Source organism: Erpetoichthys calabaricus, chromosome 7 (genome assembly GCF_900747795.2).
Source record: "Erpetoichthys calabaricus chromosome 7, fErpCal1.3, whole genome shotgun sequence".
NCBI lineage: Eukaryota > Metazoa > Chordata > Cladistia > Polypteriformes > Polypteridae > Erpetoichthys > Erpetoichthys calabaricus.
The window spans coordinates 69,956,241-69,981,096 of NC_041400.2; the positions used below are offsets into that span (position 1 = coordinate 69,956,241).

Here is a 24,856-nt window from a genome sequence, read left to right on the forward strand (position 1 = left end):
TGGGCAGTTGGAATTTTCATCTGGAATGCCCCCTTAAGTCAGATCTTTAACTCAGAAAGTTGGGGCTGAGTTTATCCGACTTTCAGATCATGACATTAATCCAAAAAGACTATGTACACTGTGAGCTTTACTGAAAACTGTAGTATTATACTGTTTTATTACACCACTTCTGTCTATTTGTGTCTAATTAAAGCAGTCGCACACAATACTGTCTATACATTATACATGAACACATTGCTGTGATGTTTGGATGTGCAAAATACCATACAATGAATGCATTGTTATCAACTGCTATTTATTCAGATGTAGCAACAAAGGTTTTCCTGGACACATCGATATTGGTTTCCTGAATGTTTTACTAGAACATAGTCATCTCAGGTGTGACATCATTCCCAGCACTTACATCTAACTTCCAAAGTAAATGGAATGCAGCATTAGACCATTACAATATTATAAAGGATTAAAGGTGATGCACATATACTATGTAGGACAGTAGAATTTAACTTTCTTAACTTCATTTCATATGTATCACTATTGTGTCAAAATCCTTTCTTAATAGCTTTTATACTTATCATGATATTGTTGTGATTTGTCTAGGAAAGGAAAGGTCATGAATCAAAAGAGAGCAAAATGAAAATAATTTCCTAAAATGCATTTAAAAAAACAAATTTACAAAAAAATGCAATCATTCAAAAATGAATGAACTGAATAAAGAACTCCACAGGAACAAATTAAGAACTATTAAAATAGATCAGAAAACAAACAGAAAATCTGTTAAATAACAAAGCAAATTTTGAAACTAATAAACAAAAATCAAGAAAAATGAAAATAAAAAGAATGAAGTAAACCTAAATATATAAATTAACAACAAAATTAAGCAAAGTGGTGTAATTTCCAAACCAATATACAAAATCCAAATCTTGAGAATAAAAGGCAATGCTCAATTTCAAAACTAAAAAAAAATTCTTAAACCAGGAAGTCCAAAATTCAAAAATATTTTAACAAAAGAACACAGCAGATTTTGCTAACTAATGGTGAATGGACCAGGTTGAAACAATAAACAAACGCAAGACTAAACAATAATACATACACATTAAAAAAGATTTTTAAGTGACACGCATATTCAAACATGCACTAAAAAGTAAAAAAAAATTTTTTTTTCCTTGTACTAGCATTTTGTTGGTCATATGTGACTAAAAACAATGATTATCCTACATACTTTAATCAAGTTTTATGTGATGTGTCATTTACCGGTTATAAATTTCAATTAAACCAATCAATGCATTTTAATTGAATTGAATTAATAATTTTTATGGGTGCCCCATGATTTATTTTTAGTCACATATGACTAGCAAAATCTTAGTACAAGAAAAAAAAATATGAAATATATATATTTTAGTGCATTTTTGAATAAAATCGAGTCACATATTTTTTAGGCACCCTAATGCCACACAGTCCTAGGCACGTTACAAAAGCTTTGACTTGGGTGGGAAGGTGATATGACAGAAATGACAATAGTGGCAGAGTGGAATTGAATCTATGATCTTAAAGTGAAAGTAACATTCATTTATGTTCATTTCTCATTTCAGAAAATCCTAACCATGGTGAAACGTTACACGTGTGAAGTAATATGCTTTTGTCTATTGGGGAATTGAACCTTCAGTCTTTCTTAGAAAAGCCCAACACTCTATCCACTAAGCCAATATCGCCAAGTCACTGAAAAGAGTTATTTCGCCAAATTTGTATATAAATGATGTAAAATTTAATTTAATTAATTTAATTTAAGTAATTTGACAACAATTTCAATATCAATTTGTAACGGCCGACCCCTTTTACCCAGCCGGCAGCTACACCTTCAAGACCAGTGGCCTGGATAATTTACTGAGAAATAATCTAACTATCAAGCCGTACTTCTTACCAATTAAATTCCCCCCCCCCACAATCGACGGTGAAAAATATGAGCACACAAAAACAGGATGTAAAATTAAACAGATTATATGTATTAAGTGAAATGAAATACAAAAATAGAAACATATAAATATAAATATTGCTCCACCCCAGCAATAACAAGACACCACCAAATATATATATATATACAACAAAAACCCTCCCTTGGTCCCTGTAACAAATAAACACACAACACGAATAACAACAATGAATGATAAACTGAAAATGAATGAGAACGTGAGTCCGGTAATAAAGAAACTGTCCTGAAAGCGGATGACTGAATTAGTGAAATTGCGATGTTTGATTCTCCCCGGAAAAAATGGAACAGCCTCACCGTGAATCCTCGTGTATGTGGTGGATGATTAAGTCCTACCCCGGGGTCTCTCGTGGTGAGGTCCTTGAAATAAATCCGGCAGATGGAAAAACAAACTGGATGGATAAGCGCAATATGGAAAACAGGTACAGGTTGCTCGTGGTCGTGATGGTGAAACAAAATCTCCTTCTCTCCTCTCTCTTCCTTCTCCTCCTGCTGGCTTATATAGTCCTGTGACGGCTGGGATTGATTGATTGTAAACAGGTGTTTTCCAGGTTTGTGGCTGTGGTCTCCTTCCATCATCCGTCCCCTTTTACGGGGACGGCATTAACTGATGCACATAAACAGTAAACGGGACAATGAAACGAGACGCACTCAGAACTGACATTTAAACACTATGTGGCCCCGCTACAAATTAATCAAAACAATTTTTTTGCTTAATTAATTTGTCTACATTGGACTTGAAACGTCGACCATTTGATGATAGTCCAACGCACTGACCATTTTTTTGACAGTGCTAATTTTTCATATATATGTATGTTGGCTAAAAGCACTACATATATATATATATATATATATATATATATATATATATATATATATATATATATATTGTGGAATATGACCCAGACATAGACAGACGGAGAGCATTTTAAAGTCCACCACACGTTTATTATACACTATGTACAAGTAATAGTGAGCACAAACCCAGTGCCTCGGCACCAATCTCCCCTTCAGTCCTTGGCCACACAACACAATGCCTTCAGTCTCTCAGGTCCACCTCCACTCCTCTCCTCCGAGCTTCGTCCTACTCCTCCCGACTCTTGCCATTGACTGGAGGGAGGCGGTCCCTTTTATACACCCCGGATGGACTCCAGGTGCATCCTGAGGAGCTTCTGTAGCCACACCCCTGTGTGGTGGAAGCTCTGGCGGTGAATCCGGAAGACCTCCGGGTGTCCCCAATCCTCTTCCTCTCAGCACCTCCGGGTGTGGCGGAAGTGCTGAGGTCCAGGGCTCCCAAGGCACCAGGGCGTCCCCTGGCGGTGGCCACGGGCCCCCAAAGTAGCCAAGGCGGACGCCCCCTCGTGTTCTGGAGGAGGCACAAGCCCTCCTCCGGTCCTCCTGGGCATCCCGGCCAGGCATGAACCCCAGCCGGGTGCCACAATATATATATATATGTATATATATATTGTCAATAAATGGACGCTTGAGGGCGCTGTTGCCCCGTGAAACCCAACAGACAGATGCAGACACAGGTTTAAAAGCACTAAGAAATATTTTTAATTTTCTTCTTCAAAGTGTCCCTAAGCACCTCCACCACAACAGGCAGTAACTATAATAATCACACACTATTTAAACACAACAATTCTCCTCCTCTCCTCCCAGCAGCTCTGTCACACTCCCTCCCAACTCCAGCTCGCCTGCTGGGTTCTCCTCAGTCCTTTATATAGTTCTTGGCCCGGGCCAGCTGGAGAATTCAGGTTTTCAATCGGCCCGGAAGTACTTTGGGATTTCCGTTGTCATAGTCCATCAGTACTTCTGGGCTAGGTGAGAATTTATTTTCCCACCAACTTCCCACAGCGTCCCCTGGCGGCACCCACGGTACCCCGCAGGGCTGCGCTGCCAGATTTCCAAGTCTCATAGTGCCCTGCGGGCATCCGGGGTACCACTGCAGTCCAGGGAAGCTGCCATCTATCGTCTTGGGGGAAGCAGTGTCAGCAAGTCGCTTCCTTCCCCCATCCTTTTATTCCAGGGGCATCCAGGCCGGGTTGAGCTGCCGGCCGTCCATCACAATATATACATATACATATATATATATACTGTGTATATATATATATATATATATATATATATATATATTGTCACAAGAACGACCATGAGACATCAAGAAGGTTTGGGGCAGCCACCCATTTAATCGATTACGGCTGCAAAATTGGTCAAAACTGGTATACATGTTCATTCAACCGAGTCCAAAACAGAACTGACTTCTTCAGACAGTATGACGGCTTTTAAAGGCCAGCTAAGGAAGTGACGTCATCAGCCCCGGAACCAGAAGGAACGTCATTGGCTGCCCCAGAGCCGGGCGGGATTTCCCTAGAATGGTCTGCAACAGATTGAGAGGGAAAATTAGTACACTCCGCCACCCCCTGGCCTGGCATGGAATTACCTGTATTTAAGCACTTTGGCTATCACCTAAACAAACGTGTGTGACAAAATATATTATATATATATATATATATATATATATATATATATATATATATATATATATATATATATATATATATATATATATATATATACACATACACACATACATGTGGGCGGCACGGTGGTGCAGTGGGTAGCGCTGCTGCCTCGCAGTTGGGAGACCTGGGGACCTGGGTTCACTTCCCTGGCCCTCCCTGCGTGGAGTATGCATGTTCTCCCTGTGTCTGCATGGGTTTCCTCCGGGCACTCCGGTTTCATCCCACAGTCCAAAGACATGCTGGTTAAGTGGATTGGCGATTCTACATTGGCCCTAGTGTGTGCTTGGTGTGTTTGTGTGTGTCCTGTGGTGGGTTGGCACCCTGCCCGGGATTGGTTCCTGCCTTGTGCCCTGTGTTGGCTGGGATTGGTTCCAGCAGACCCCCCGTGACCCTGTGTTCGGATTTAGCAGGTTGGAAAATGGATGGATGGATATATATATACATATATATATATATATATATATAGATATAGATATAGATATATACAGGTAAAATTCTGTTACAATGAACTGCCAGGGACCTAAAAAATGTTACGTTGTAATGAAAATTTCATAGTAATGAGATTCTGTATTTGTTGCTATAGTGCTTTCTTTAACTTGTGTCCAGGCGTTTGCAATCATTTCAATAGCTTCTTTCACGTTAATTTTAATCTTCTCCTGTCTACAAGTCATGCTGACGAGAATTTTTCTCAGCATTTCCTTGCGATAATACACTTTCATGGTGTGAATGATGCCCAAATCCAATGGCTGAAGCACTGCTGTGCAATTGAGTGGGAAGAACTCAACGCAAACATTATCTAAATGTGGAAGCATGTTGTGGGCAGCACAGTTATCAATCAGAACCCGAATCATACTTTTCTTCTACTTCATATTGTGCGGTTTCTGAACTCTTTTGGGACCCACCCCCCACACACCGGGAACGCCACACTAAACTACATCCCGAAGCATGATTGCAGCATCTGTGGAAGATTGCTTGTCCGTTGCAGGGGCAGGGCAACAGCAGGCGTACAGCACTTCAGTGAAGCGCCACAGAAGCAAATCCTAGAATATTGGGATCGCGCTATAAGTCTCTGTCTTGCACCCCAAAACACGAGGCTGAATCTCAGTACTTTGGCAAAACCAGCTTTTATTCAGCTTGAAACAGGAACAGCACGCTTATTTATTGCAGTGTGATCTGCCACTGTCCTATACACAGACACAACAGTCAGGCAGGGTCGTGGCCAGGTTAATGGCCAAGTAATCCTGTTCCCCGCATTTACAATATTCCTTCCATCACCCATCGAGATCTTTTCTGTTTGCTTCAGTGAAGAGCTGCAGCCGAGCTGTGAGCCTGCTGTTGCTCCGGCAATGGATAAACAGTCTTCCACAGACGCGGTGATCGCACTTTGGGACGCTCTTCAGCATGTTGTCCAGTTGGGGGAGGTCCCAAGAGAGTTTAGAAACCTCACATTTTCTTGAATGAGTGCCGCATTAATAGGAATGTTTCTTGAACGAGCATCACTGAACCACATAAAAACAGCTTGTTTGATGTCTTCAAATGAAGTAGTTCGCATACATTTGCAACCTGAGAATTTTTCTTCGTTTTTTGCTCGGTCTTTCAAGAAAGTTGACAGTGTCGATGACAAAATTCCAAATTCACTGGCAACGTCTTTTTTCTTTTTGCCGCAATCGAGAGCTGCAAAAATTTAAAGTTTTTTTTTTCTTCTAATATGAACTATTATTCTTTTTTCGTGTCTGCTATTTCTATAGAAGGGTGACAATGAGTTAAATTCCAATGGATGTCTTTCAAATGTTGACGAGTAATAAGCAAAAGGTATCACTGAAAACCACCAAAAACAAAAACAGCAAAAAACCAGTACAAGCAAAGTTCAAAGAAAGAAATTTTTTTTATAATGTTTCAGATTGTTGTGCACAACTGAGCTGCGACCAGAGAACTAACTGCTCTGTCGACGATTCATTCAAGCATTTCAAAGTCTTTTAGACAATTCACTGTAATGAAAGTATCTGCTGAATGTACTTCGTAGCAATGAGATTTCTATAGTCTCATGTCATACGGGGAAACTGTTGGGACCATAAAAATACTTCGTTGTAATGAAAATTTTGTTGTACAGATATTCGTTGTAACAGAATTTTACCTATATATATATATATACACACATACATATATATATGCATATATAGTGGCGGAAGGTAGGGGGCACTTACCTCGCTGGGATGCCCTGGAAGTAAAAATTGGGAGAGAATACTTCCAGGTCAGTTTCTCCCCAGACCGACAGAGGGCAGCCCCCTTGGGTTCCATGAGGGTAGAAGCTCAAACCTGTTGGGGCCCGTGGGCACCACCAGGGGGCGCATGGACATTTGCATTGCCCTATTTGGCAGCACTTTCACCACACCTGGAAGTGCTGCCGGAAGAAGCTCATTAGGCACCTGGAGTCCTTCTGGATGCCCTATAAAAAGGGGCCAGTCACCTGCATCCAAAGGCCAGAGTTGGGAGGAAGAGGATAAAATCTATTGCGGAGAACTGAATTTGAAGGGACTGTTTTGGTGATTAGTGCACTGTGCTTTACCTTGCGCTGTGGAGTGCTGAACTGTGTAAATAAAACCGTGTGCTGTGTGGACTAAACCTGTGCCCTGCCTGTCTATTGTGGCAGGCGACCAGGGACCTTGCCCCACCAGGATGCCTGGAGAAGGGAAGGACTGGGAGAGGGACAATATCTTCCCCGGGGTGCAAGAGGGCAGCCCCCCTGGATTGCATCAGGGTCTGTGGCCACTGCCAGGGGACGCCTGGACGATCCCGAAGCCCTGGATGGCAGCACTTCTGCCACACCAGGAAGTGCTGCCGGAATAGGAACCGAGTGCACCTGGAGTGCTTCCGGGTGCCCATGCAGCAATTCCGCCACTACAGGAAGTGCTGTGGGAGGTTCATCGGGGCGCACCTGGAGCACATCCGGGTGCAACATAAAAGGGGCTGCACCATTTGAGGAGTCGGAGTCGGGTGGAAGAGGACGGAGCTTGCGAGGAATGGAGTAGAGGCGGCAATAGAGAGAGAAGAAAGGACTGTGAGCATTATTGTGGTGTATTGGGTACTGTGTGTGCTGTATAAAAAGAAAAGAAGAATAAATGTATGTGTTTTCGACTTCTGGCTTTCTCAGTGTCTGTCTGTGTTCGGGCTTCTTTCACATGGCATCCCATATGGGATTCTCAGTCTGGCACAGCAGCACAAGGTGCACACATGGAGCTGCGTGAAGCATGCAGGTTCCCGGGCACACACACGCTCTGCACCAGCGGCTCACCTTTTTAAGCCGCCGAAGGCTCGGGGAGACACCTCTTTTCCCCAATGGGAAAGAAGACAGCCAGGCGCAGCCTCGTAGGGGGAGACTGTCCGGAGGCGTTTTGCTGGCTGAAGGGTGCCGATTCCGGGGATGACAACAGGATGAGGTCCAAGGAGGATGATAGCCTAATGTTGGGACAGGAACTGCAGTCTGCGGAAGAGCACCTGGAGTTGTATCCCGTGGGGAGTGACCTGAGGGAGGCAAGCGGTGGTGAAAGGCCTGGATTCACTCGGTGAAGCAGGTAAGGGGGTGGAGGATGTGTGCCAGGCTCCTGCAATTACAATAGTGCAAGCAGGGGAGGTGAACCTTCACCCCTCGAAGGAAAAGAACCTGACTAAGTCTGCGCAAGCGGCGCAGGGACTCTGTGGCTTGCAGCTGGCAGGTGGGTATGAGCAAAGCACAGATCCACCGCCAGCTGATTTAAATTAATGTTTAGTGACTGTACGTGAGCTGGAGGGGGTCCTTCAGCCCGTACAGTCTATCTTGCAGGAGGCCATGCAGGCGCTGCAGAAGGTGATCGAGAGGCTGGAGGAGAAGGTGGACGTGCCCGAGGGCCATAAAGGAATGGTTCAGGCGGCGTGACGTGGGATTCTCCAGCCAGACCAATGCAGCTGTACAGATGAGTGATGCCGGGACTAAAAATAATAATGGAAACCCTAGCGAAAGGAGCCGGGATGATTCTGAATGAACTCAAGTAGCAGGGGCTCAGACAGTGGATGCAGTCGTGATGGCCGATCATGCCGTGGGGGCGGAACCGGCAGAGATGTGTGCGAGTAGCTAGCTGGTAAGTGCCAGCTGCCACAGCACACCATCTGTACCCCAAGATGTTTATCAAACAATGCTTACATAGGAGGTGCCACAGACTTCAGCAAACTATCGACTCTTGACTCACCTACTTGGCATACCCACCCTTCCATATCACAGTGATGTATCAGAAAGTACAGCGCACATCCTCTCCAAATCAGGCATCAAAATAGCCCATAAATCTGCAAACAATCTGCCGACTGTTCTCTTTAATGCCAAAAGCAAGAAATTTGCATCAGAGACATGGAAGGCGGTATACAGTATACCATGCAGTACATGCCCAGCTGTACACGTGGGACAAAGATCTAAAATACTTGCAACACTTCAGAAGGAAGGACCCACAGTCTCTAACATATGCACATACAAGTTCAATCAGACACATGTTTAAGTGGGACACGGTTCAAGTAAAATTAAGGGCTAATACTAAAAGTGACAAAGAGCTGGCAGAATCATAGCTCTTAAATGAAAATGTCATTAACAGACATGTGGACATGAACACAGCATACTGTATGCAGGCTTAAAAAGACTTTATGACCAACACCCTCTGAACCCCACATAATTGATCCACCCCCCCCTTGCAACCTCCTTCATTTGTATTATACTGCCTTTGATTCCTGTCTGCGTAATCATTTTCCTGTGATGATGACACCTGGCAGTTATTGAAAGCTTATGAATAAAAAACTATTTTAAGATACATAATTCATTGTCTCCCTTTGTGGATTACTAGCTACATATATAGTCCCAATTTAAAGAGTCAATTCCACAACACTGTGTTAAACGTGTGGTGGTAGTGCATCCCTCACTTTTATCACCTTTGCAACAGGATATGCTCATTTTTAACATATATATAAATGCTATGTACACAACACACATTTATATGTTTAAATGAGGTCTTTTTAAGAGACTTTTCAGCCATAAATGGTCTATTTATCATGACTACAGGCTTGCTGTCTGCCAGACAAGGTTAACAAGCGCACCATTGCTGTTTACTGTTTAAATCACTGCCCTTACTCTGAACTTAGAATTCATAAGGCTTTGGATTCACTGGTGACCTTGTTTACCAAATTTTTTCTTGAAAATTCTTTGTGCAGCTAGCTTAGATTGAACCTTTTTTCCCAATGCCCCATGATGCTTTGGAAGGATAACATGACATCACACAGCTGTAGCAGCCATATTGGACGGGGATGTTACTTCTTGATCCGCACTACTTAACTGAGTTGTATACCATATGTGCAGAATTTTCACACATAGGTACTGTACTCATACCACTACCCGATTGGTACTCCAGCCAGATTGGCGCCCTGGTTGAATTTCAAAAACAACTTGTATTTTTACTTGAAGGGTACATTAGCTTACCATAATGAGAATATTATGAAAATACTTTGTTCTGCATACATTTTATGTTGTTTCTTCACTGTTGTATTAAGCATGTTATGCTCCTAACTAGGAGGCACAGATTGGGTAGCTACAGGGACAGACCCCAAGCATATAACACTGATCCTTTGCATCACAGCCTTTGTGGGTGTTAGTTAGTCATAATGATAGTAGCTCAGGAGATGTACACAGAGATAAATGACTCAAGAGTACTGTGGACGCAAGAGTACAATTTTATCTAAGAAAGGCATGGTGGCACAACGGTTAGCACTGCTACCTCACAGCTCAGGTTACATCTGTGGCCAAAATAATCAGTCCAGCACAGTTGGCAGACACAAAGTTCTCGGGGATATTTAAAAGACCACTGCATCATTATAACTCACTCAAAACTAGTTCACTTCTTTCTTCCCTATGACATCACATGAAAATGCATTCAAATGGAAAAGTAAAGTCAGATTTATTTGTGTGTGTATGCATGAGCCATCAAATCATATATGTGATTCAATACATGCAAGTGTATATGTATGTAATTCTACACATACATCAGAATTTCAGTACAGCTGAACTCAAATCATATTTTGTCCTGTAAAAGATATCTCATTTACAGTTAATTACCAAGTTTTACTGGTCGTTTCATTTTTACAAAGAAAGCTCACCACTTATTCTTGCATTTGTATCCACTGTGCCTGTAAAAACTATTGTGAATGAGCTGCGCCGTTCAGCACTGAGCTTTTCACAAGCCGCTTGATTGCTTAATCCACTATGTACCACTTTGCAAGTTCTCCATTCCACATATCAAATTTTTTCTGGATGTATATTTGTATTCTGTATTATGTGAAAAACATTATGATGCAATTTCAAGTGTGTTTACAATCATTTTTACCTAACTGATGTAATTCAAGTGCCGAAAAACTTCAGAGTTCTTTTTTTCCTTCATCAATTTTACTGAAACTATGTGAGTGATTGTTAAGTGTGACATTTTTTTAATTGATTATTTCATATTTCTCTTCTGAAAATAGGCAGCAATTCTTATCTGAAAAACAATGTTCAGAAATGTCAATAACAGTGGTAGTGCAGGATTGGCTAAGGTGAAAAGTATATGTAATTGCAGTCAAGTGCGAGCCAGAGGAGAGAGACAGCGATTCACACCGGGTTACCAATATTTAATGGTGTTGCTTCTGTTGGTAATAGTGAGTCTTTTGTTTAAAAAACAAAGAATAATGTTGTGGGGTACAAAATCTGTACATTTTGGTCTATATTCTCATTATATTTTGTTCAAGACAAAACAACAGATGAACTTAAATACAAGTCACTAGCATGGACAGTTAACATCAAAGGCAATTGTTTTCCTGAATTGTACCAATATCAGTACCATCTGCTTGAACTGTGCAGGAACGCCTGAAGTTGTATTGATGATTTTATCACCTGTGAAGGAAAAGGCACCAGGACTAAATTGGTTTACAGCTTAGGAAAAGAAGACATGCTATGGTTCAAGCTGTACCCGATTACTTTACAATCTGTGACCAGAAGGAGATGCCTTGGGACTGGAAATTACAGTTTGAGACAGGAAATTGTTAAAACATTAGAAACTTTACTGCTTGGAAATTCATTCATTATATTGACAGCCAGCCAATCAGGTGCATGTAGCAATCACAAAACGATGTCAGAGTAGAGCGAAAGCGATGTCAGAAGAGGGCGCCAGCAACGTGTGGCCGTTTCCATATATATATTTATATATATATATATATATATATATATATATATATATATATATATTTATATATATATATATATATATATATATCCAGACTTTGCTATCCACATTTTCTTTTATGCTTTTCTCTACTGGTATTACTATTGCTCTTTAATAAATACCACGTTGATTTTAACTTTCTATACTTTGTCTTCATATTTAGAGTGATTAAAGTAATAAGGTAAGTTTATCGAGCTGCGGACAAAGAGCTCTGTCCAGTAATGAACAGTGCGTTAAAGTAAAACATTCACTGATTGATAAATGGCCTATTGCTAGGGATGTTGAGCCTTTGTATGTTTGAATATATTCTTGGAGACCAAAGGTAACATTTAGGTCTGAGATATATTTAAGACACTGCACGTTGTTCGAGCCTATGATAAGTAAGTCTCTTGGAGTACTAGGGAAAGTGGACTGTGCATGTGTTATTCATACAGTACTTGTGTGGGTTAAAGTGCTAGGGTATAACGTGCATGTGTTTACATCTTTCATACGGTACTTTTGTGGTTAGGTTCTGTGTGTATGTGTATATCTACAGTATGTATATGTGTGTTAATCTTAAAGTACGACAGTAGATTGACCCAGTAATGAACTTAATGAATACACTTACTCTTAGGAAAAGGGTAAGTAGGGGGAAATACCACGATAATTCAAATAATAGCATCAATCATTTCTAAACAGAATATCTAAGTGGCAACAACATGAGCTTTTGAAGTTGTACAATTTAGAAAAAGTCAATGAATGAGGGGAACAATGTTGGTTGGTAGCAAGCACTGATACGGTGTGTTATCGGAACAGTGTGAGGTTTTTCACAGTAGCTGGAGTGCCAATCCTGCCACCAACCTCCACTGTGGAAGTAATTATATATTAAAAAACACAACACCAATTGGCTAGGCCGTGGCACTTCCAGTGTTACCTTACTTTATCACTTTGCTTCTCCTGGTGCCACTCTGAGCAGCACGGTACACAGTTAAGAGAACCATTGCTATAGAGAGCTGTCCCCCTACTGAGGAATGAGGCTGCACAATGCAGATCAAGAGACAAATACCTCAGACAGGTTAAGCTGGGGGCATCATGCAAATCAGTCACTTAAACAGGTTTTAATTACTGTAAGGTATAACACTTGTGCACGACCACAGTTGATCCACTAGTTTTTGACTTCTGTGTGAAAGGGTGTTTTCTCTGTAAATAAACCAGCTCCAGAAAGCAACAACACAACCCAATAAGTGACATAATCTTAACTCAGGGAGGCACAGTGGAGCAGTGATTAGTACTACTGCCTCACAACTCAGGTTACATTTTTGGCCACAATACAATACAATACTTGGCAGATGAATCCATAGCCCTCTGGGATGCTTAAAAGACCACTGCATCATTATAATCCACTCAAAGCTATTTTAGTTTCTCTTTGCCCACTGACTTCAATGCATTTTACAGAGTTCACTGAAATTTCTGTGTTCCATGTTTTTGCTGAACTTGAGGCAAAATGAATTCATTGTGGTTCACTCATCACTATTCAAACAATCAAAATTGTAAAGATTCTAAAAAAAGCAATGTCTGGTGTTCACTCAGGCATACAGGCTTGGTGATGCTATAGTTATTTATCGGAAAATAGTTAGAGAAAAATATTAAAAATTAATTACTTAGAAATAGTAAAACTATGTTGTACACATTAGTTGTTTACATTTGATAAGCATTTTTAGTTGTCTCTAATAAAACATGTGCTAAATTCATGCTGCCTAGATGTGTACTTCAACACCTATAACAATAAATAATATTCAAAGTGCATATTTTGGCAAAATGCAGTTACTTTTTGCACATTATTGTGTTGTAACTTAAATGCAAAATATAATTTCTTTTGCAGATGTAAAAATTCTGAAAGAGAAATGTCTACCCTTTTTCTTTGATATACGGAACATGAATATTAAGCAGAATATGTGAACATTATGGCCAGTTAAATAAATGCAGCAGAAAACTCACAAATGTTTTAAAAGGGTTAATATTCCATCTTGTATCTTATCTGTAAGTTATCAGGATGTTTTGGGGACTGTGTCATTCACTGTATTATACAGTTTATGTTTAGTGTGTATTATAATTGTAACTTTTGATGTTAATAATTCTATTTTAGTGAAGTGCAGGGTGTCTGAGGCTGAGTAGGTTCATGACATTCTAAATAATATAAACATATCACTACATATCCAAAGTGAGAATCTGAGCTGCATAAAGGCTAATTACAAACAGCAATATTGGTTTAGCTTTCATCATTCTTGCAAAGTATAAAATGTTAGGTTAATTTGTGAATACACTACAAACAGTACACATACATATACACACAGCTATTTAATGACTATATTCCTGTATACCTGTCTTGGTTTTCAGCAGAAATCGGTGCACCGTGTTGGAGCTGCTGGTAATGTATGTTAATGGAACATGCCAAAGGAATCTGGGAAGAGGAAAAAAAATTATAGCCTCCCACATGCTGTAAAAATCCCATTAACAAAAAAGCAAGATTACTACCATGCAGAATATTATGAGCAAGCAGTCATCCACTTATCACATGCCTTACTCATCAGAGTAGGTACCCATAGACTAGAAAAAATTAAACAACCCTCTACAACTATAGGTTCTACTTTTACTTACAACTCTTATTTGCAGAATCATAAAGAAAAGCATTACATTTAAAAGACCTTTTTCCTCCACCTAACCCTAACTCTATAAAAACTACTCTTTGATGCGGATTATGAATGTACAGAAAAATTAAACATGTTTTACATCTGGGTCTATATACAGCATTGGAGCACTGGTATTGATATCCATTGCATATTCTCTTTGATGATACTTTTGTATCCTTTATTTTGTATTAAAATTGGTTTTCCCTCCAGAAAATGAGCAATTATGGCTGAAGACTAAAAAAAGGCACATTCAAAAATGCAAAATATGTGAAATGATAAGAAAAAAATGGACAAAGAGAATAAGTAAAAGTTTGGTCAAAAGGAAAAGTGAATGTCTGAACTATAAAGTATGAAAGAACCAGTAAGCAAAATCAGAACCATAAAGTCAAAAATGGAAAAACAGATTTTCTGAAAAAATTGTTTTTTTCTAACTAGAATTTAAGAACACATTGTCTTCTATTGTTTTAAACTATCCACAAGCTTGATTGTACTGTGCCACCATCTTAAAATACTGTAAATATGATGATATCATGTGTTGCATCGATGTCCAGCCACGCTATAATACATGTTTTTTGAGAAGCAGCCATTTAACTCTCAGGTTCAGCCACGCAAAGACTCCAGTGTCTGCTAGAAGGATTTGTGTCCCTTTTGCAACAATAAAACCATCTTGCCTCCAGAAGTGATTCTGTGATTTGACCAGATGTTACTCTAAGACAGGGTTCAAAACCACACTAGAAGCCTAGATTGAGTTTAAATTTGGGAGGACAACTATGAACAGGCACTACACTGTGGAGAGGAAAGAAGAAGAGTTTTAAGAAAGCAGACTTTTTCTTAAAAACTGTTTATTTGATATTTTATGATCTCTCTTTCTTCATGCTTCCCTTAGATGATTTAATTTAAAAAATGTATCTTTATTGTATATAATGACCTCTTCTACATCATTCAGTCATGGTGACAACAAACATAATAATTTGCTTTAAATAAAATTACAGTGTGGGTGGTGCGGTGGTAGCGGCTGCTGCCTCATAGTAAGGAGACTAGGGTTCATGTCCTGGCGTGGAGTTTGCATGTTCTGTCCTTGTCTGCATGTGTTTCCTCTTGTTGCTCCGGTTTCCTCCCACAGTCCAAACACATGCACGTTACGTGGATTGCCAATGCCTAATTAGCCCTTTTGTGGTTGGGGGGTGTGTGTGTGTGTGTATGTGTGTGTGTTTTTCCTGCAATAGACTGGGGTTTGTTCCTGCCTTACTCCTTATGCTGGCTGGGATAGTCTTTAGCACTCCCCTCCAACCCTGTTCAGGACAAATCGGATTGGAAAATGACTGACTAAAATTATTGCTGATTGTGTAAACAAATAAGTGACATATTTAATACTATAATAGCTTGAACAAAACCAACATTTCAGTGCCATCCATAATGTTTAATTCTTCCTTAATTTTCCCTTTTGATCCACAATTTAAAATTATAAGTCAAATAATCTAGATGTGATTAAAGTACGCATTGCAGACTTTATAAAAATATTTGCATACATTTTGGTAACACCATGTAGTAATGAAAACAATTTTTCTACATGGACCTCCCAACAACACCCCGCATTTCTGGGCACCATAATGTTTGGGACATACCAATGGAAGGTATATTAAAGCAGTCATATTTAGTACTTTGTTGCATATCCCTTGTATACAATAACTGCTTTAAGTCTTTGATTCATAGATGTCACCAGGTGCTGGGTATCTTTTCCCGATGATGCTCTGTCAAGCCTCTAATGCAGCCATCTTTATTTCCTGCTTGCTTTGTGGCTTGTCCCCTCAATGCTTCTGTTCAGTATGTGGAATGCATGCTCAATTCAATTTACCTGGCTTGGTCATTCAAGTATTTTCCATTTTTTAGCTTTGAAAAAACTGTGTTGCCCTAGCAGTATGTTTGGTATACAGTGATCCCTCGCTATATCGCACTTCGCCTTTCGCGGCTTCACTCTATCGCGGATTTTATATGTAAGCATATTTAAATATATATCGCGGATTTTTTGCTGGTTCGCGGATTTCTGCGGACAATGGGTCTTTTCATTTCTGGTACATGCTTCCTCAGTTGGTTTGCCCAGTTGATTTCATACAAGGGACGCTATTGGCAGATGGCTGAGAAGCTACCCAGCTTACTTTTCTCTCTCTCTCTCTTGCGCTGACTTTTTCTGATCCTGACGTAGGGGTTTGAGCAGGGGGGCTGTTCGCACACCTAGACGATACGGACGCTCGTCTAAAAATGCTGAAAGATTATCTTCACATTGCTATCTTTTGTGCAGCTGCATGGTGCTTCGCATACTTAAAAGCTCGAAGGGCACGTATTGATTTTTGACTGTTTGTTTTTCTCTGTCTCTCTCAATCTCTCTCTCTCTTTCTCTGCTCCTGACAGAGGGGGTGTGAGCTGCCGCTTTCAACAGCTTTGTGCCGCAGTGCTTCGCATACTTAAAAGCCAAACAGCCCTATTGATTTGTTTGCTTTCCTCTTTCTTTCTGACAGTCTCTGCTCCTGAAGCGCACTCATTTGAAGAGGAAGATATGTTTGCATTCTTTTAATTGTGAGACGGAACTGTCATCTCTGTCTTGTCATGGAGCACAGTTTAAACTTTTGAAAAAGAGACAAATGTTTGCTTGCAGTGTTTGGATAACGTTCCTGTCTCTCTACAACCTCCTGTGTTTCTGCGCAAATCTGTGACCCAAGCATGACAATATAAAAATAACCATATAAACATATGGTTTCTACTTCACAGATTTTCTTATTTTGCGGGTGGCTCTGGAACGCAACCCCCGCGATGGAGGAGGGATTACTGTAATTATCTTGTTTTAGGATGAAGTTCTGCTAATGAATTTGGAGGCGCTGACAGGAACTTGAGCAGATAAGATGTTTCTATACACCTCAGATTTCATTGTGTAACTGCCGTCAACAGATACATCATAAATGAAGATAAGTGCGACAATACCTGTATTGCCATACATGCCCAAGCCATAATACATCCACTATCATGTTTAACAGTTTCTTTGGGCAGTTTCTTTTCATCTCCACACTTTCCTCTTACCATCATTCTGATACAGGTTAATCTTTGTCTCATCTGTCCACAAGGCCTTTTCCATTATTCTGCAGACACTTTTAAGTCCTTTTTCGCAAACTGTAATCTGGCCAGCCTATTTTTGTGGCTAACTAGTGGTTTGCATCTTGCAGTGTGACTTCTGTATTTCTGCTCATGAAATCTTCTGTGAATAATATCCTCTATACACATCTGCTTCTTGGAGACAGTTTCTGATATGCCAGACAAGGTTTTAGGGGTTTTTCTTTAGCACAGTTAGGATTCTTCTGTCATCAGAATTGGAGGTCTTTCTTGACCTACCAATTTCCTTTTCAATAACTGAGCTCACCAATGCGTTCTTTCTACTTAATGATATTCCAGACATTTGATTTAAGTAATCATAAGGTTTTATCAGAGGCTCTAATAGTTTTTTTTCCTGTTTTCAGCCTCATAATGGCTTCTTTGACTATTATTGGCACAACATTTGTCCTCATGTTGAGCAACAGCAACTACAGACTGCAAAGGCAGTATGTAGATAGAAGCAAGCCTATGTATCTTATGCCTGCAGTAAGGAAGTAATGAAACACACCTGAGTAATCACAAATGCCTGTGATTCTAAATGTCCCAAACATTATGGTGCCCTGAAATGGGGGGACCACGTATAAATAGTGTTGTAATTGCTACATGGTGTGACCGAAATGTATGCAAATACTCAATGCAAAATCTGCAATGTGCACTTTAATCATGTTTGAATTGTTTGATTTGTAAGTTTCAACTGTGGAGCAGAGGGGTGAATCAAGGAAAACTTTGTCTGTGCCCCAAGAATTATAGAGGGTACTATATAATAGCCCTAGTTGTAGCTTGTTATCTGCTTTTTATGAGTGGTTGGAGAGCCTTCTTACTGGTCACACTGAAGGAATAGAGGGTTTGAAGAAAACTTCTACTTACGGAAGCTTAGGCTCTCATTGATAATCAAATTCTTAAATCTTCTCATCCCAGGAGCTTTGTAATGAGAGTGGCTGAAGGAGAGAGCTACAGCACATGTGTATGTTGTCATCCAACCTTTCTTCATCCACATGCTGAGTAAAGTTAAGTGTTTTTTTTAATATTTACATAATTTAAAACTGATGTATGATCTGTATCTTTAGATAGTCCATGTTTTTTAGGTAGTACATTTAGATTTGCTTGCAACATTCCAGTTCTTCACATTTTTTTCTTTCAGAGAATTACCGTTTCTTTTTAAAACATGATAAATTTTGCAAAAAATCTATCTAGGTATTATTAGTGTCTTACCGAGTGACATGTGTGGGGTCAGAGCTCTTGAGATATCTTTCCTGGTGCAGGTGAACCTCTCTGCCTTGTACTGTCACAGTAATAAGAGGGAAACCTTCTTGAAGTGTCCATGTGTCCATTATTTCCTTTACATTCAGTTCATCCTGCATGTACCATTTCTAGTAAATAAAATACAAATTTAAAAAGTTATTACAACAACCTGAATAATATGACATGATCACTGCAGTTACCTACCTTTCATGGGCTCATGTCTAAAGAAAGGGTGGTGGTGGGGCACATGTAATAAACCAAGTTATATACTGTATATGTTTTTCCAACATTGCTGTTTTTACACTAATGGATTTAGATTGGAGTTATTGTGGCAAGTTATCAATCATATTGCATTTTCAACTTTCCTTCTGTTTTGCAAACACTTCAAGATCTGTGCATTCATACACCAGTTGTATTGCCGAATTCTACTACTTAACTGTACAGCAGTCCTTTGTTATTTTTAACTTCTCTATCTGAAAATTTACTGTTACAACTCATGAACACGTGTATCCAAAATTCACTCTCCACACTGAAACCCAATATTTTGAATCTGCATTTGAAAAATTTTCAACAATGCCATTTAAGTTGCCTGCCAATCCAGAGAGAGAACAAAGAGAGTGTCATAGTCATGTCTCAGCTGTTGATTGGATTGCGTTCTGTGCTCTAACTGTTCAAAAATATTCTGCCTTTGATTTTTTACTATTATTCTTATCCCATTGTTAAATGACATCTCCAGAAATAGCTAACAAAAAGAGGGTAACTAAATCTCCATCTCCACCTCACAAACACATTTCAATTCTTCAATTAGTAAGTAACCATTCTTTTAAATTTGCCTTGTTATTTTATTTTGCTAAGTGTTAAATGCATTTAGAATGTGTTTCATAGTTTATTTATAGCACAGGAAAGTTCAGTACAGACCAAAACTGTATGCAGAATTATGTTTACTTGCATACTGCACACAAAGATAGACACTATTGAGTATACCAATAGTATACTAAGTGTTATATACAGAGGTAATTGCCATTTTAAATGCTGTATATTATGCAGAAACCTTTGTTGGGCAGTTTTATAGACATTTAAGAGTGTCTTTGGGATATTTGGAAAAACTTATTGAGGACTTTAGATGTGCCAAGAATACACTATTATGTTTCTGCATTAAAATATTAGAATAGGCTTCTGTTATCTGGAAATCCTCTACAAAACATGTCTTTGGCATGGGGTAGCTTCAATAGGGTGTAAAGACATCTCAGAGTTTCAAGCTGAAAAGCAGGTCAATTGCTGAATCTCATTGTCAGTTTGTAAAATTATTCAACAGTCAATTATAAGAATAAATATTACATAACAGTGGGCATAAATACAGAATATAATACTTGCAAATACACACTTATATAATTATATATATTTATTACATGCTATGGATATTTTATTTTATTTATTTTTTCCCCAATTATTCCGAGGAGAAAAACAAGTAAGAATTGTATTGTCCTATGTACACATAACAACACACTTAACTTGGCTTTTCAGCACAGTTTCAAACTGACCTTTATCACAACGGAGTTGGCAATCAGAAGCAGTGTATCATAACAAGTCTTTGCCTAAGGTCATGGCTTCAAACTACCGTGGCTTATCACTGAGTTCCCTGCACCCTTTAACTTTGCCTAAATTAAGCCAAGATTGTGTGGCCAGATTAGTGAAATAGTAATCTCAATTAAAGAGCTCCTAGTTTTTTTTTCATACAATATGTTTCAACTACAACAGTACTTTAACTCTCATATTATAGTCTCCTTAATTCAACATCTCAATTGTAGACTTTATCAGTTTATTGATATATAATATCATTAACTAATATGTTTATTGTAAAACAACACATTTTAGAATCTAGAAATAATGTCATTTGGTGTTTGTTTTCTAATATTACTGTTTAATATCAATCCAATATACTGTGTAAGTTTACCTATCTGGTCTCTATGTACATTCCTTAATTTTATGGTTCACAGAAAATTTTGGCCACCTCTGCTGAACTTTCTGTGAACATCAATTCTAACTCTATCTTTGTATCCAAAGAAACTGATACTGTTAAAGTGTATATCACTGTTCTAGTGTTTATACTAATATACTGTATATTAATATATTTTACACTAAATTCAATGATTACTTTTTACTGTTAAGTTTCATAACATTTTTTGCGCCTTTGTTACAAGAATAAGCTTGACCAAGTAACCTCCTAAAGAAAAACAAAAACAAAAAAACTATTTGTGCAGTGGCTTTAAAAGCAATCTGCAAGCATGCTGATTATTAGAGACTATGAATTCTTCTGTGCAGGCATTTAGCAGTTTGTGCCACTGTAAGCATCTCCTGAAGCATTGATTCTATAGAAAAAATGGTTTTAGATTCTGGTGGGATGCTGGATCAAGGGTAATGACAGGCAGGTGGAGACAATGTTGAGAGGACATACCTGCCCTTGGCTCTCACCCTTCAAGATTCTTTGATGGTAATTCTGCAGGTTCACCTTAAGAAACCTTGTTGTGACTTTTACTTCCTCTAAAGTCAAGTTTGATCATCTGCTAGGTACTCCACCAGAGGCTATGAGTGATTGCAGCAGGGCTAACCTAAGGACCTTAATACAGCGGTTTTCAAGCTTTTTGCACCAGGGACCCTTATTATATTCCGGGCCTAGCTCGCGGACCCCTATATTGAACAAATAAAATTTTATAACGCAAAATGCAATCAAAATAACGGACATGCAAGTTCCACAGTACCTTCTTCAGAGTCACGATGACTACTATAACAGAAAATCATAAATGAACAAGTAACGCAGAATAAATTTTCATTATGCCTATGTGCATACAATAATTATGGAACAAAGTCATTTTTAAGAAATTATTAGGCTACCACTGGTTTCAGTTAACACTAATAATGTCAGTGGAAAGGATGTGCTTGCTTTGATTTGCACAAACTGTCAATTCTCGGTGCCACCTTTAATAAGCTCACACGCAAGTCACTTTCAACGGCCAGTCTGGATCTGTACTTGCTCTTCATATTCGTAAGTGCTGAAAATGCTGTTTCACACAAATATGTTGTCGCAAACGGTAACAAAATCTTGACTGCCTTGTCGGACATCAAGGGATACTCATAGATGGAATAGACGGAGTATATTATAGTATTACCATATTATTAAATGCTCTGGCAATACGTTTCAATTTCGACAACAGACTAGAATACGTCTTATTGAAATTTGATGTCACTGTAGCATGCATAGAATAATTAAAACCAGCATCACTAACATTACTTAAATACTAAAAAAGAAATTATCACTCAGAGAAATAACGAAAAGGCGAATAGAGATCGAATATATGGACATTGGTGATATGCCAGAAGTACGTAAATATTGTAAGGCTTTGAAGTTTAAGTCAAGAGAATTTAAAAAACGGAGTTTACCTCACATGCATTTATTGGTTACTTTGCAAAAAAAATTATTAACTGCTGATGATGTGGCTCGTTTTGTCTGTGCTGAAATTCCGAACAGAGAAACCTATCCTGAATTATGGTACAAAGTCATTAAACACATGTCTCACGGACCTCATTTAAAAGATTCCGCACATTGGGACTTGAAAGATTCCAAATATTGTTTTTACAGAAGTTCAGAAATAAAAGTGAAACTAATGAAATAGCAACAATTCAAAGAAAAAAAAAAAATCTTAAAAGTGTGTGTATCTGGGAAAACAAAAACGGGAGTTGGCGAGCGAAGCAAGCAGGGAGCGAAGCCCCCTAGTTTATCAAAAGCATCTTGCTTAAAAGATGGAAACCCAATTATATGAGTCTGTGTCTTGGTTGCTGAAGCTCACCAAACAGTCACAAATGAAAATATGATTGTTATTATTTTAATAACTTACATTTTTTTCTAATTATCTGCTGAACTTTAAGTTTTGTGCACAAAAAAAAACTCACACAGTTAAAGAATAAAGATAGTGAAAATAGGAATCACCAGTACACAGAATTATTAAGATGCATGAACTTGGCATATATTGCAGCCCCCTAGAAAAATGCTACAAAACCAACTTTCTGACACACTTTATTCTTGGGAACTGAATGGACATGATGATTATCCAAGACAAAATCTTAAAAAGCTTAAAGCCAAAGATAGCAAAATCTGCACTCACTGCAGCAGAGGATTTCTTTTGACTGTTGGAGCAAAATTCATTTTCTTGAAAATGAGCTTCATCCTGTTCATCTGAATCACAGACCTGAAGAGAGATAGATTTTCACATGTTACACATTGAATTTAATTAAAGACTTTGCATATTTAAGAAACACATGTTACGTCAAATCATTGTGACCATAAGCATTTGTCCTTACAGGCACTTTCATTTAACCGAGTGTCAGATGGTAAGACAAAAGACTGAGGGAAGGGTTACATGTAAAATCATACAGAAACCTAACTAAGAATTTTCTTATCAAAAAGAGATTTAAAATACAGTTTTCTTCCATGAAAATCTTTCCTTTATAATACTACAAAATTATGACCTTGTTTAATTCACAAGACCAACATGGCTGCCATGATATCACTGGTCATATGCCGTACTCATTATGTGCACAGCAGCCATATTTCATTATAGTAAACCAAAGCGTTAAAACAATTCTCATGAAGGCAAACGGCAACAAAATGACACCACTAAAATAACAGTAAAACAATAAATGATATAATGAAAAACAGAACACATACTGTATACATAATCTTGTGAAACCCCCCCCCCCCCACCAAGGCTCAGATGGTGAACATGACCATGAGGGATAGGTGGGTACATCACATGAAATTGCTATAACAATCGAGAAGCATCAATAGCTCAGTTTCAAAAACTTCCTAGTGCACAATATATCAGAAAAAGAAACCAATCATCAGTATCTTCTGTGTGACATACTCTGGTTAAGTATAATTATTGTGTAGAATGTCTAAAATAAATTTCTAGACAGCCAAACGCTCATTTATGACTATCTTAACATCATCTGTCACATTTTAACCAATATCCCCATTACTTGATAGTATTGATGTATATGCATTCTACATTTTATAAATTTGCTAGTTTATCTGACTTTGTCTTTATAAAATTTAAATAATGATTTCCTTATTTTTGGAATTTTAATATTAATGTGAGTAATTAAGTGATTTGCAAATCATTGCATTCTGTTTTTATTTACACAGCGTCCCAACTTTTTTAGAATTGGGGTTGCATGTTATGTCACGTATATTTCAACTATTAGATATATTTTTTCTGCTTTTTCATTAAAATTTCACAAAGGGGAATAGTTCCTTTATTATCAAGTTTTTATTCCTCCAGAAAAGAAGCAGGAAAATCACTTTTACTTTCTCACTAAAAGATATCTGTTAGTATTTTGTGTTGCATGGAATCCAGGTGCATTGTAACCTGCCCAGCAAATTTTAATGTGCAGAAAAGCTTTTATTATATTGGACACAGTCAAACAATGCAAATACAGATTATCATCCAGATTTACTGGGCATTTAAACAACATTTTCTTAAAAAAGAAAAAAAAACAATCTTTGAAGCATTCCACAAGGAGAAATGTGTGAAAGCAAATGGTTAAACAATATTCACTATTTGTGAGAGGGGAATACTCATGAATTACAGTATGTAATCATTTTACATCGTCATACATTTAGCTATGTACACAATGTTGAGTTTATGAAGAGAATATGTTGTTCAATTCGGTGAATCCAATGTCAAAGTTACTTTGAATTCCAATTTAACAATTTAAACCAAGCTTTTTTAAAAAAAAACCTTGCCAAATTATACTAAAAAGCTATATACTGAGCAGCAACCTCTGTTACAGCTAGTCTCAAAATGAATTCATCAAATAAAATATTTAATTCCCACTGAGCTAGCTTATTCAGTCAAATATCATAAACACTTTCAGCAACTTTATAATCCCTGGGGATGTTATAAGCAATATCTGCACTCTTGATCTTTGTAATAGGCAACATGCTGACAGTGACAGTTATCCGATTTTTGCAAACAA

At 38.4% G+C, this 24,856-nt stretch overlaps 1 protein-coding gene across 1 annotated transcript in view; it reads right to left on the reverse strand.

The window, feature by feature from the left end:
* Nucleotides 1-24,856, reverse strand: part of erap1b (endoplasmic reticulum aminopeptidase 1b) — a 114,453-nt gene that overhangs the window by 33,974 nt on the left and 55,623 nt on the right. The window contains exons 10-12 of the mRNA XM_051929618.1: nucleotides 22,984-23,067; nucleotides 18,794-18,951; nucleotides 14,132-14,211 (exon numbers count right to left, since the gene is read on the reverse strand). Of these exons, the coding sequence (XP_051785578.1) occupies nucleotides 14,132-14,211; nucleotides 18,794-18,951; nucleotides 22,984-23,067 (322 nt within the window). The remainder of the gene's footprint in view (nucleotides 1-14,131; nucleotides 14,212-18,793; nucleotides 18,952-22,983; nucleotides 23,068-24,856) is intronic.